Source organism: Esox lucius, chromosome 5, assembly GCF_011004845.1.
Source record: "Esox lucius isolate fEsoLuc1 chromosome 5, fEsoLuc1.pri, whole genome shotgun sequence".
NCBI lineage: Eukaryota > Metazoa > Chordata > Actinopteri > Esociformes > Esocidae > Esox > Esox lucius.
Genome location: NC_047573.1, coordinates 1,212,836 through 1,228,091, shown reverse-complemented (window position 1 = coordinate 1,228,091; position 15,256 = coordinate 1,212,836). Strand labels below are relative to the sequence as shown.

The 15,256-nt window shown below is 41.7% G+C and overlaps 2 protein-coding genes across 3 annotated transcripts; one reads left to right on the top strand and one right to left on the bottom strand.

Annotated features, from left to right (window-relative positions):
* Positions 1–1,016: 1,016 nt before the first annotated feature.
* On the top strand, positions 1,017–4,066 carry LOC105006276 (pyrin-like). Of its 2 annotated transcripts, none has more exons than XM_010864725.3 (2): positions 1,017–1,111; positions 1,741–4,066. In XM_010864725.3, the coding sequence occupies exon 2, from the start codon at positions 2,159–2,161 to the stop codon at positions 3,386–3,388; it is 1,230 nt and encodes a 409-aa protein (XP_010863027.2). In that variant the 5' UTR covers positions 1,017–1,111; positions 1,741–2,158; the 3' UTR covers positions 3,389–4,066. The 2 variants fall into 2 exon arrangements, with proteins under 2 accessions (XP_010863027.2, XP_010863028.2); XM_010864726.3 differs by having other exon boundaries at positions 1,078–1,111; positions 1,738–4,066.
* Positions 4,067–9,459: 5,393 nt separating this feature from the next.
* LOC105006277 (E3 ubiquitin-protein ligase TRIM39) lies at positions 9,460–11,159 on the bottom strand. The gene is made up of 2 exons (XM_010864728.3): positions 10,911–11,159; positions 9,460–10,757 (listed from the first exon to the last, which is right to left on the bottom strand). The coding sequence occupies exon 2, from the start codon at positions 10,668–10,670 to the stop codon at positions 9,912–9,914; it is 759 nt and encodes a 252-aa protein (XP_010863030.1). The 5' UTR covers positions 10,671–10,757; positions 10,911–11,159; the 3' UTR covers positions 9,460–9,911.
* Positions 11,160–15,256: the final 4,097 nt, after the last annotated feature.

Sequence of the window (15,256 nt, the reverse complement as noted above, 5' to 3'; positions counted from 1 at the left end):
TTATTTTGAAATGTACCTATATTCTAGAACATTCTAGATTCAGTGCTGAGTAAACTTCTAGAACTTTCAAGTAATATAAATTGTTGAATAAATACAGGGGCCTTAAGCCCACCAGTTCAATTTAGTTTCAGCTGCCTAAATGGATACGACTTCGAGGTCATACTAGGAGATTTCAAAATGGTAGAATTCCTGATGGGTCTCCAAGGCGGTTTCACCAAGTTTCCCTGTTATCTTTGCCTTTGGGACAGCAGGGACACCAAGGTGCACTACTACAGGCAGGACTGGCCACAGCGGGCCGAGTTCTCTGTGGGGAGGAACAACGTCAAGTGGGAGCCACTGGTGGAGCCCTGGAAGATGCTGGACATTAAGGAACAAAAATGGTGTTACACAGTATTGTAAATGCACTTTAGATTAGAGTAACTCTGCGTTCAAACATAACTTCCCTGACCCAATTTTTTACTTTTTTGGTTAGGTTGTCGACAATTGTTCTCAATTAACTTACCTGGTTAAACAAAGGTCAAATACTTTTCTCATCTGATCCTTTATTGAGAGTTTCTTTCTATCCATAAAGATATTTCCAAATACTACAAAATATTTTATAGCAGGGTGTACCATCCACCCAGACCCAACCAGATGTTTCTAAGAATAGTTGAATTATATCGATTATGCAAAGGCTTGATGATTGGCTGACTAATTTAATTATCTTTGGCCATTTAGGGTTAACACAAAAATGTGAGGGGGGGGTCTGAGGAGAACCCTGCCGGTGAGGTCAGAACACTGCACGGAACCTGTTCTACCTGATAGTAAACTGCACTCATAAAAATATTTCAAAAGTAGCAGAACTTGCTTTAAGGTCCAGAGTTCACATTGATAGCACTGAGGGATGTGCTAACTCCGGGCAGCACTGAGGGATGTGTCCCTTCAAACCTTGTGACGAATGAGAAAAAACAAACAATTAGAATATCTGGTGACTGACAATGCTGCCTCTGGAAAAAAATAGGTGACGGTATTTGGCCAAGTTTGACCTGTTTTACCTGTTTAAAAACACACCTCACACGAGTACACTAATACTAAGAAGAGCACAAACATTACACAGAGCCGACATGTTCAGGTGAGTACAGAGACAAAAAGAAACATCTAAATACGTTCTACTATAGCCTTTTCCACTGATTTATTTAACTGTTCTACTGATGTATCCAACTGTTCTACTGAGTTATCAGCCTGTTCTACTGATATATCCAACTGTTCTACTGAGTTATCAGCCTGTTCTACTGATATATCCAACTGTTCTACTGAGTTATCAGCCTGTTCTACTGATATATCCAACTGTTCTACTGAGTTATCAGCCTGTTCTTCTGATATATCCAACTGTTCTACTGAGTTATCAGACTGTTCTACTGATATATCCAACTGTTCTATGGAGTTATCAGCCTGTTCTACTGATATATCCAACTGTTTTACTGAGTTATCAGCCTGTTTTACTGATGTATCCAACTGTTCTACTGAGTTATCAGCCTGTTCTACTGATATATCCAACTGTTCTACTGAGTTATCAGCCTGTTTTACTGATGTATTCAACTTTTCTACTGAGTTATCAGCCTGTTCTAATGATATATCCAACTGTTCTATTGAGTTATCAGACTGTTCTACTAATACATGCCACTGTTGTACTGATGTATCTGAAAGTTCTACTGATGTGTCAGTCCAATGCACAAAACAAATTTGTTCTTGTGACAGCAGAGTAAGAGGCGACGTTGTCAGATGGGAATCCAGAGAAGACAGAAGAACACAGCCCAGCAGAAACATCCCAATAAAACATAGCCCAGCAGAAGACAGCCATTCAGAACAAAACACAGCAGAACACAGCCCAGAAAAACACAGCCCAATAAAACACAGCCAAGCAGAACACCGCCATTCAGAAAACAACAAAAAGGAATACAGCCCAGAAAAGCGCAGCCCAATAAGACACAGCCTAGCAGAACACAGCCCAATAAAACACAGCCCAACAGAACACAACCCAACAGAACACAGCCCAATAAAACACAGCCCAGCAGAAAACCACCATTCAGAACAAAACACAGAAGAACAAAACACAATACACAACGAGCCTGGCAGATTTAACCCAAGTGAGACCTAAGAGAGGTTTCCAGAACGAAAAATGTCATCAGTGATCTGGTGGGTGAGTCTGGTCTATCTGGTGGGTCTGGGTCGGGCAGGGTTTCGACAGTCTCACCTGCTGACAGATCAGAGAGGAACATGCTCCCAGAACCAGCAGATGACAGAACCAGACGGAGCATGTGACAGAAAGGATGCACCTTCAACCCTGGGACAATGGGACGTGGAGTGGCTAACGAAGATGAAGGCAGAAATGCAGCGCAAAATCCAGGAGAGACTGCAGAACATTAAGGAGGTCAAAGATTCGGTGGAGCTCAGCAAGAAAACTGCAGACAGAGAGCGAGACATCAGTTTGCAGTCTATCAGCATGCTAAATGTCTTGATCAAGAAAGGCAAGGCTGAGCTTGTCAAAATTAGAAAGAAGCAGAAAGCTGGAGCGAGGCATGGTGAGATGATCATTGAAGATCTGGAGCAGGAAATCAGTGAATTACAGAGAAGAAGCCATGAGCTGGAGCAACCATCAGACCCAGAGGACCATCTCCACCTACTTCAGAAGGACAGTCTTCCATCCGAGGACTGGTCTGAGATCAGCGTCCACAGTGATCAGTCTGCCGGGATGGTGAGAAGATTCCTGTCTGGGCTGGTGGAGAAACTTGAGGGGGAAATCATGAAGTTGTCTAGTGTTGAGTTGAGTATGGCTCAGCAGTACGCAGTGGATGTGACTCTAGACAGTGACACAGCACATCCCAAACTACTGCTGTCGGAGGATCGCAAACAAGTGAGCGAGGGGCACTCATGGCAGGATCTCCCTGACAACCCGCAGAGGTTTAATATTTATCTCATTGTCCTGGGAAAAGAGGGCTTTTCCTCTGGGAGGTTCTACTATGAGGTCCAAGTGAAGGACAAGACTGAATGGGATTTAGGAGTGGCCAGACAGTCCATCAGTAGGAAGGGCCAGGTGTATCTGGGCCCTGGTTATCGACATTGGACCATCGTGCTGAGGAATCGGGATGAGTACCTGACTGCTACTGAACCCCCCATCGTCCTCTCCCTCAGGGAGAAGCCCCAGAAAGTGGGGGTGTTTGTGGATTATGAGGAGGGTCTAATCTCCTTTTTTGATGTGAACAACCGGTCTCATATTTACTCCTTCACGGGTCAGAACTTCACAGAGAAACTCTATCCATACTTCAGTCCCAGCCGTAGGGGTGGAGATAACTCAGCCCCACTAGTCATCACACCTGTTCATAAACCAGACAATGTTTTCACCTCTTGACAAAAGGGGCCTAAAATGTAACATTTTTGGTTAAATTCTTTCCTCATCTAAATTAGTCAAATGTTTTCCTTCAGATACTCAGTTTGGGAATTCCATCTGACCAGTCACATTTTGTCCGCATTCAATCAGTGATCAGATTTAATCTCAGCCTTAGTTAAAATGTAGAGTTGTTCTGATTCGGATTCAAACAAAGCAAATAAATATGGAACATGACTACAGCAAAGTTGTCAGAGCTGTTGCTCTAACATTAAATATTTTTGTCTTGTCCTGTACATAGAAATGTATATTTTAGTCAAATTGTTTTAATATTTCGCTGCTATCCTGAAAATGTTTGCATGTCAGTAGTAAGGTTTTGAATGTAGAACACTTTCAGGAAGAATCTTACTTTATCGTGATAATGCATTTATTGGCATGACAAATACCTTGTTATTTTATTGTACATGTGACTTTTCTATTGTTATGTTGATACAGTTTCTATTGTTATGTTGATACTATAATATATATATTTTTTTTATTCAAAAGAAAAGATTATGAAAAGTGAGTCCCTAATAAATGTTTCAATATGGGTGGGTTCTCAGTGTGGTGAATCTGTCTGATTCTGTCCCTAATAAATGTTTCAATATGGGTGGGTTCTCAATGTGGTGAATGTATCTGATTCTATCCTTAATAAAGGTTCCTAATGGGTTGGTTCTCAGTGTGGTGAATGTATCTGATTCTGTCCCTAATAAAGGTTCATATATGGGTGGGTTCTCAGGAACCAGACCCTTGACCAGGAACCAGACCCTTGACCAGGAACCAGACACTTGACCAGGAACCAGACCCGTTGTCTCTGTCTGACCAAGATCTGAACAGCTGGCCAAAACAACACAGCTCTACTAGGCAGTGGCTGAGACCAATGGGCCTCTCAGGGGTCTTCATGCTCAAACAATGACATGATTCCACAGTTATCTAATAGCTTCAGAAATTATATGATTTATGATTCTGGTGTATTGGCAGCCATCAAAATAAAGGAAACACTCGTCTCCCTTGTGTGAATAAACAAAGGAAACACTGAAGTAAATTAGGTACACAGAAGGTTTTCCTTTGTTTTGACAGATGTGATGAAACCATGTTAAGCACTGCCTCTTATTCTCCTTATGTATGTGTGTCACAACACCAACGCACACACACAATTTGACCTACATTGTTCTGAATGGTCTCAGTATGTTGGAATGCTCACTCGCTCTGTCTCTCTCAAACTCTAAATAAACTCTATCAGAGTGCTGAACCCTGACCTTTAGGGGGAAAATCTACCCATCAGCATCAGCGGCATATTTCTGTATGGCTCTCTGCATGTCTATCTGCATACCTGTCTGTCTGATTGCTTTCCCATATGGCTGTCTTCCTCCTTATATGCCTGCCAGCCAGTCTATCTTCTTGTCTGTCTTTCTGCCTGTCTAAATGTCTGTCTTCCTGTCTGTCTTCCTGTCTGTCTTCCTGCCTGTTTTCCCTACTGCCTGCCTGTCTGCCTGTCTGGCTACCTTTGAATGTAAATAGCCTCTCTCTACGCTCTGCTTTCAGTCAGCAGCTCTCAATATCTGAGTCCAGCACCTATTGTCCAAACAACAGCCAGATGGAGCTGAGTTCTGTGGTTAGGAGAAGATCAAATAATCATATCAGCTAATCAAGACTTTATGTGGAATTACAAAAAAATGATCATTTATTATTTATTAGCTTTATTTCCAAATTGCATTCAACAAGAACGCATTTGTAACACAACATGCTAAAAATGTGTGAAATGAAGATGAGCATGGCTACATGTGTCTTTGGCCTAATGATCGCCTCGCTCATAAAGACTCATGGAGAGATTGTCATCCAGATGTGAACATAATGATCGGTTATGTTGTAATCAGGAGTGGTGACATGGTGGGGTGGTCTCCAGCCCACCCAGGCTGAGCAGCGGTTTGGACATTATTATTTATAAGACAGCATGTAGACCTTTTTCTAACTGGATAATCATATAATAGGGCATCCATGCAAACAGGTTGACTGTGGAGTATGTCACTGAGGAGTATGTCACTGAGGAGTATGTCACTGCAGAGTATGTCACTGAGGAGTATGTCACTGAGGAGTATGTGACTGAGGAGTATGTGACTGAGGAGTATGTGACTGCGGAGTATGTCACTGCGGAGTATGTCACTGAGGAGTTTGTCACTGAGGAGTTTGTCACTGCGGAGTATGTCACTGTGGAGTATGTCACTGAGGAGTATGTCACTGAGGAGTATGTCACTGAGGAGTATGTGACTGCGGAGTATGTCACTGCGGAGTATGTCACTGAGGAGTATGTCACTGTGGAGTATGTCACTGTGGAGTATGTCACTGCGGAGTATGTTACTGTGGAGTAATTCACTGTGGAGTATGTCACTGAGGAGTATGTCACTGAGGAGTATGTCACTGCAGAGTATGTCACTGCAGAGTATGTGACTGCGGAGAATGTCACTGTGGAGTATGTCACTGTGGAGTATGTCACTGTGGAGTATGTGACTGCAGAGTATGTCACTGTGGAGTATGTCACTGTGGAGTATATCACTGCAGAGTATGTCACTGCAGAGTATGTCACTGCGGAGTATGTCACTGTGGAGTATGTCACTGCAGAGTATGTCACTGCAGAGTATGTGACTGCAGAGTATGTGACTGCAGAGTATGTCACTGTGGAGTATGTCACTGTGGAGTATGTCACTGTGGAGTATGTCACTGTGGAGTATGTTACTGTGGAGTAATTCACTGTGGAGTATGTCACTGTGGAGTATGTTACTGTGGAGTAATTCACTGTGGAGTATGTCACTGAGGAGTATGTCACTGAGGAGTATGTGACTGCGGAGTATGTCACTGTGGAGTATGTCACTGTGGAGTATGTCACTGCAGAGTATGTCACTGCAGAGTATGTCACTGCGGAGTATGTCAGTATGTCACAGCAGAGTATGTCCAGGCAGAGTATGTCACTGCAGAGTATGTCACTGCAGAGTATGTCACTGCAGAGCACACGTAACTTGGTTTCAACATAGATCAGGTTTCCAACATGTTGAACTAGCAGAAATTGTCTTGCTACAATTACATTCTGTGACAGCAAAGCCATGGGTTCAGGCCATGCTCTGACTATTCAACCGCTGAGCCTAACTGAGAGGACTATCAACCTGGTCTCAGAAGGATGACGTAGACTATTCTACGTACATTTTAGGCAGGGGATTTTGTAAGATATATTACGTGCAGCAAAATAACGTTAGAGTCAGAATAAAAAAAAAAGAAGTAACCTTAGTTTGAATCGGAGACTTACCACATCCTAGACTGGCACGCTACCCACTGCTCCAGTGAGGAACAGGTAACCAGCCTTGGCGAGTGGTGTTGTCACAACATAAATATGTTTTAAGTGATTTTCTTTTTAATCCTAACCTTAACCATAACCCTAACTTTTACCCCAGTGCTGAGGTACCTAACCTTAACCCTAACCTGAACCCCAGAGCTATGAGATGTAACCCTAACCAAACCGTAATCTTACCTTTTTTGCTAAACCTTAACCTAACCCCAGTGCTGTGATGCCTAACATTAACGTAATGTTAATGATAAAATGCCCTTGATAACATATTCTAGTGACCTTGCTATAGCTGTTACTCATTCTAAAACCCGGTGTCTAGTGTAGGGCAATAGGTAAGGTGACTGCCTTCTCGTCCAAATGTAGCTGTTTCGAAACACATGTCAAACATTTTGTTAAAATGTTTTATTTCATAGTAAATATCATACGTTTGTCTGGCGTTCGTATGTTATTTTATGTTTTAATAGCACTCGTAACATTTGATACGTTGTAATAGCGTTTGTAAGATATGTTACATTTGAATAATTTCGGAATGTATCATATGTTTTGGTGGTGCATTGTAATGTAACCTAACGTAACATCACATATCATACGAAATCGGGTGCCATGGATTTTCATAAAATAGTCTACGTAGGTTCGTGAGACCAGGTTTATTAGCTGTACTGGTTATTGTAAATAAAACAACTAATCTTTAATCAGCAAGATTGATATGATGAAGCATATTTTCTATATTTGTTTTAGCAAGCCTCTTTACTTTTGAAGGTTTATAATGTGCCTTTTTCTAAAACATTTTCTACTTATATGTTCAGGGTTGGAAATGTGCCATAACTCTTCAATTTACTCTGACCTCTATATACAAGCTTGGTGCCTTGCATTTGGGTAATATTGCCTAAACAGAGTATGTTACTTTTACAATAACCTTGGCTACTGTAAAAAGGTGAGATGGACAGGTTTGTTGAACAGCAAGTTGTCTGATCATCACCACAAACTCTTGGAACAGCAAAGGAAGGGGTGACTGAAGCAGCACATTTTTCATATGTATATACAGCTCTGGAAAAAATGTTGAGACCACTGCACCTTTTTCGTTCCTGTCCAAAAAGGTTTTAAAAGACATTTAGTGTGAGGAACAGAAGTGTTCAATTTGCAGTGGTCTCTTAATTTTATGTCCTGCCAGGCAATACCACCTGGCACCCTCCTAGGCTTAACCCTAACCCTAACCCTCCTAGGCCAAACCCTAACCCTAACCCTCCTAGGCCTAACCCTAACCCTCCTAGGCCTAACCCTAACCCTAACCCACCTAGGCCTAACCCTAACCCTCCTAGGCCTAACCCTAACCCTCCTAGGCCTAACCCTAACCCTAACCCACCTAGGCCTAACCCTAACCCTCCTAGGCCTAACCCTAACCCTAACCCTCCTAGGCCTAACCCAAACCCTCCTAGGCCTAACCCTAACCCTAACCCTCCTAGGCCTAACCCAAACCCTCCTAGGCCTAACCCTAACCCTAACCCACCTAGGCCTAACCCTAACCCTAACCCTCCTAGGCCTAACCCTAACCCTCCTAGGCCTAACCCTAACCCTAACCCTCCTAACCCTAACCTACATGATTAATATATCTAATAACAGTGGGAAGACACGGGAGGTCTGGAAGAGCAATGGGAACTATTTGGATTCATACCAAACTGTAGCAGAACCTGATGGTACCCTCCTGAAGGACATTCAGAAATACCTGGAGGAGAGAGATGTGTTTGAAGCAAACTTGGAATCACCCCTGATTTGACCCAGATAAGCACATGCCACCTCTCCACACACACACACACACCCACACACACACACACACACACCACACAACAACACACCACACACACACACACACCACACAACAACACACCACACAAACACACAGACACACACACCACACAACAACACACCACAAACACACCACATCACACACACAGACGCACACACCACACACACACACTTCACACCACACAACAACACACCACACACACACACACACACAGACACACACACCACATCACACCACAAACACACCACATCACACCACACCACACAACAACACACCACATCACACCACACACACACAACACACACACACACATCACACCACACACACACCACACACACACACCACATCACACCACACACACACAGACACACACACACCACACACACACACACACCAGATCACACCACACAACAACACACCACACACACACATAGACACACACACCACATCACACCACACACACACACACACACACACACCACACACACACACACACACACCACATCACACCACACACACACACACCACATCACACCACACCACACACACACACACCACATCACACCACACACACACACAACATCACACCACATCACACCACACACACACACCACATCACACACACACACCACACACACACACACACCACGTCACACCACACACACACCACACACACACACACCACATCACATCACACACAAACCACAAAACACACACCACACACACACCACACACACACCACATCACACACACACCACACACACCACATCACACCACACACACACCACACACACACACCACATCACACCACACACACAGACACACACCCCACACACACACCACACACACATCACACCACACACACAAACTCCACTTCCTGAACCAGACCAGGTAGGAAGCATCATTACAACAATATCCTCATTTGCTCTCTTTATTATTTAATAATTCATTTATAACAACACCAAGCTAAACATACATGTTATTGTGATGTACAGAGTATCAATAATTATTTTCTTATTACTGTTCTAGGAACTGCATAGTTTATTCATATACAATCTTTATTTGAGAGTATTAGCAGAAACATATAAACACCTCTACTTTGAATTACAGGTATATAAAGGATATTCTGATGCATTATTGACCATGAATATGGAATCTTTCAACAGGGAAACACAGATTTTCAAACATGCATTGAAAACAGAACATGAAGATTGAACACTAACCTGAATCTCTGACCAAAGGAGTTTCACTACCATAAATTAGGAAATATGAGATTGAACCCTAACCTGAATCTCTGACCAAAGGAATTTCACTACCATAGATTAGGAAATAAGAACATTTTAGATTTTATAAACAAATGTGAGAATTCAGTGGGTTCCAGTGACATGTCTGATGACCAATGGGGCTGAGTTGTCTCGTCCCCCACGGCCGGGGCTGAAGTATGGATAGAGTTTCTCTATGAAGTTCTGACCCGTGAAGGAGTAGATATGACTCCGGTTGTCCATATCGAAAAAGGAGGCAAGACCCTTCTCATAATCCACAAACACCCCCACCTTCTGGGGCTTCTTTCTGAGGGACAGGGTGACAGGAGGATTAGCTAGAGCCACGTACTTCCCATTTCTCAGCCATATTGTCCAATATCCATTCTCAGGGCTCAATATTATACCACCCGTCCTCGTGATGGACTCTCTGGCCAGTCCTAACTCCCAGCTGGTCTTGCCCTTGACCTGCACCTCATAGTAAAATCTCCCAGAGCAGAAACCTGTCTTTCCTAAGACAATGATAACAGGATAGAACCTCTTTGGGTTTGCAGTGAAAGTCAGACATTTGTCTCCAACTCTCAGCTCTTTCCTATCTTTAGACAGGCGGAGTGCAGGGTGTGCTGTGTCAGGGTCTAGAGTCACATCGACGGCATACCGCTGAAAATCTCTAAACTCATCCCCATGGGATTTACTGTCATGTTCAGCAGCCAACTCCAGTGAGTGTTTAACCTCCTTAACCTTCTCCTGTGTCTCCCGGATTGTCTGTTGCATTTCTGCCTGCGTTTCTGCATGCGTTTCTGCCTGCACCAGACAGACCAGACACACCAAACAGACGACTGAGGTGATTGATCCTCCCGGAAACATCTCTTAGGTCTCAGTGAGGTTAGATTTGTCTGTCTTGCAGTGTGTTGTATTCAAGAAAGCTCCGGTTTCTGCTGCAACACTCTCAGCCTGCCATAAGAATACAATTATTTTGCATAACGAGCAGTCCACAATTAAACAGTTTATGGTGATGTATCATTGGATTGATATACAGTATTTCAGAGTCCAAAATATTAATTATTTAGAATTGAATTATTCTTTTTCATTCTTTTTTTCACTCACCTGGATTTGATATTTGATCCTATCAAACTTCTGCTTGACTTTCTGAAGAACAGTTGAATCTTTCCTCTGGCTAGCCCACTATTTATTTAGCTGGCTAAATCTACTTAGTCTATCAGCAAGTATGTTGGATCTGCTACTTTGTTTCCGTTCCCATTAAATCCCTAATTATACTATGATGAATCTTGTTCTGGCTAGTTGATGGAGGAAAGAGAGCTGTTTAAGGTTGCTTGTTTAGAACTGGTATGTTTATAGTTGTAGGTGGACTCGTGGTGTTTACATATTTGTAGTGAAAACACAGTTCAGTTTTAAGTGAGTCAATGATGCCCCAATGTCAGATTCTGGTATAGGCCAACAACTGCAGCACTGATTAGCTGTGGCGCAAAGTTCCATGAATATTTCAAGACTGATGTGTAGGGTCAAAGACTGACATGTGTAATGTTCAAGACTGACATGTGTAGGGTTCCAGACTGACATGTGTAGGGTTCAAGACTGACATGTGTAGGGTTCAAGACTGACATGTGTAGGGTTCAAGACTGACATGTGTAGGGTTTAAGACTGAAATGTGTAGCGTTTAAGACTGACATGTGTAGGGTTCAAGACTGATGTGTCGGGTTCTTGACTGAGATGTGACAGGTTCAAGACTGACATGTGTAGGCTATAAGACTGAGATTTATTGGGTTCAAGACTGATGTGTGTACGGTTAAAGACTGACTCGTGGTGGATTGAAGACTGACATGTGTAGGGTTCAAGACTGACAAGTTCAAGAGTAACATGTTTATGGGGGGCAAAAAAATTATGTGATGCATTTCACTACAACAGAATTGCTCTTATACAAACAATGTTCTACAATGTCAATCAACAGGCTCTGAATTAAAAAAAATTATTAAAATGTAGTCTACATTTGGGCTATATGATTCCTAATGTTTTAAAGATGGTTCCCTGAGCATATCCCTGTTCCTTGGCCATAGTGGTAAAGTTACCAGGTTTTTGGAGTGAAAGGTGCAAAACATTTTGGCAGAGCTTAAGCATGGGAGTGGCAGGAGTGACAGAGTATTGCACCAATAAAATGTCAAGCCTTTCATTTTTCATAATCATTTGTTTATGCTTCATGATGCTCCCAAAGGAAACTCGTAGTCAGCGCCTTTGGTAGGTCTGAATGTGTTCTGTTTTTAGGTTATTTTAGGTTGCACATCTCTTTCTACTCTCTCTCTTGTTCTCTCCATCTCTAACTAGAACACAATTCTCTATCAGCCTCCTCCCTCAGAGATTTTGTACCATCAAAGAGCCGTGAAAGCAGGCTGCATCTCAACTGTGTCAGCTATGATATAGTACTTCCACACATGCAGCTGTCATAATTAATTCCATAAGGATTGAAACATTTCAGAGCAGAGAGATGTGGACACCTAGGGAAATGGATAACACCTGCTTCTGCAAACGCACACACATTTTCCAGATTCCTCACATTCAGTGCCTCGGATATTATCCATCCCGATGCTTAGTCATCTTAACCCAAACACAGTATTTCCCTGTACTAATGTGTACACAACAACACTTTCTATAAAGCTCATATGCGTTAGTGCATTATATGAGAGATGATCAATGAGGGACTGTGATCTGATACATTTCTCCTAACCCACCACAGGATAGTGTGATGGTTCTGCAAAATGTTAGCCTGGAGTTTTTCCACCATGTATGGACATCAGGAAATTATTAAAAGATTAACGAGGAAGATTGTTTTCTTAAATTAATCCTTAGATACTGTATGTACATCTATATAGTTTTCTCAAATCTGATATATATATATATAGATACAAATTTAGCTGATAATTATAATTTTTCTGTGGCTGTTCAGTTTGTTAGCAGACAACATATGTTTGGTTATCCGTACAAAATGTAGTTCCTAGAATAACTTTGCTTAATGGTCAGCTGTGGCAGCCTATTGTCAATGTAAAATGTAAAAGGGATTATATTGACACTGAAAGCATTTGTTAGCAGCTTCAGAAACCTTAAATATTTTGAAACACTGTTTGGGTCTTTGCATGTGACAATTAGCACACTAAATAACGCTACTTGAAAAAGAAATGACTGAACTATTCTGAAAACAAAGACCAGGAACCACAGCTGTTTTGGATTTTCTTTGCAATGGTTTTGCTTGATGTTCACTTGTTCTATTGAAAAATGAAAGTAACATTGGTAGATAAAGATAAAGACAAGCAGAGTCGTTGTTCCAAGCAATAGCTAACTAACGTCATTACTAACAGATCGGGTCCCAATATGACCAGCAACAAATTATGAATTTTGAAATGACAACACCTAGCTAGTAATGTAAATGATGTTGTTCTGATAAAAAAAAAATTGTGGTGACTGAACCCATCAGGTAGCTTTTTTCAGACTAACTGCCCCACTAAACTGATGATGTCCTCAACCTAGAGGCGGTTTTTTAGGGGAGATCTGTCAGGCTAGTCAGCTTTTTTCTGGCCCCAGAAGTCTGGTGTCATAATGTCATATGTATCTGAGATATATGCATTAGAAATAATAGCATAACCACTATGCAAAAAAACTGTATACTCATTAAAGAATTTAGAGACAAAACTTAGCTTTAAAAAAACAGACCTCACTGACAAGCTGTTGTCACAGTCTGAAAAGATCTGCACACTCATTTTGATGTTTTTGGGTTCTGGAGTCATCCTTTAAATGTCTGTTTAACCCCAAGCACTACAAAACTACAAAACAATGCAGCACTAAACTAGTCACCAAACAGCATTAAACACTGTGGTGATACATAATGGACAAGGCGGTGGAATTCTGTTATGTAAGCAGCATCATGACAATGACTCATGTTCTACTGTTTTGATTAGCAGATGGACCCTGATACGGCGTTTGAGGAACGGCGTTCTAATGGCGTTCTATTAATATAAGTGGAGCAACTGACGCTTCCTGGAGGGGAAATGCCAACACCACAGTAATGATTAGATTAAATAAGGTGATGCTTTACGGGTGTCCTAAATTGTTTCCTGTATGAGATTTATAGTGGACTAATTTTGACCCGGCCCCATTGGTCCCTGGTTATTAATAATGCACTATGAAGGTTAAAGGGTGGCATCTGGGACAGCCTATTGATAAAGCTATGGATAAAACAACATTACATGTCATTCACAACTGTATGCTTCACCAAGAGAGTCTGAATCTAATGACCTAGAAAACACTGAAGGTGTGTTATGAAAATGAAAACACTGAAGGTGTGTTATGAAAATGAAAACACTGAAGATGTGTTATGAAAATGAAAACACTGAAGATGTGTTATGAAAATGAAAACACTGAATGTGATCACAACTGAAACAGAGGCTCCAATGAACTATGAAAACTAGAGAATATTAGATGAGAGGTTCTCCCTCCTCTTCCTCCCATCTCTGATATTCTTTCTGTCCTTCTATCCTCCCTTCATGACTGATGGGGAATATTCATCAAATACAGCTTTTGAATGTTTAAAAACATGTCCCCTGATTGACACCGGCTGATTGTAACTGTTGTCCCTTCAGGCTCTCCTACCACACCAGAGGAGACTTCAGGAAAGATTAAAGACAGTCCAAACATGGCCAAAGGATCCAATAGAAAGCCTGCACGTTACTTTCCTGTACAAATAACAGTGATGAATGCATTGTGATTCTAAGGAGGAACGCCGTTCCTTCAGCACAGCATATCTCCTTGGTAACACTTGATCTCACTGTTTCAGATTGAAATAGACAGAAGTGTTCTTCAATGTTCTGTTGTTCTCTTGCTGAGTTTCCTTGCCCTTTCCAGCCATATAAAAGCCCTCATGGAAAAGCCCCTCTATACCTGCAGGACCAGATATGTTGTTGTTCTAGACTGGTCCATGTTAATGGAGGTAGGTTGAATCTGGTCGTTGTAGTTTCTAAACGTCTTCTGGGATAGAAACATTGACAGGAAACATCTCCATTCTATGGGGCCCCTGAGCATGAGTATCTTTGGAGGCCCCCCTTCCCCAAAGTTACGCAACGTTCGCACACACAGAAGCCCCCATGCATACCACTCCTTGTCCTTGTAGATTTTCATGTTGATAACAGAAAAAACATAGACATTTCTAGAAAATTACTTTTATGAAATGCTTTCTTTGGCTTAATAAAATACGTACTTGCTTTTTTTATATATATAACAGTGGCCTACAATTTTCTTCCAGCATAACATCTGCGCAATTTTCCTGATGTTAGGAAATGTACTAATTATCTCAAATCATGATAATCTGAAGTATTGTTAATGGTTTAAATATTATATAATGAGCTTTTATTTCAAGTTAATATCAGTTAAAATGGTAAAACATAAAAAAT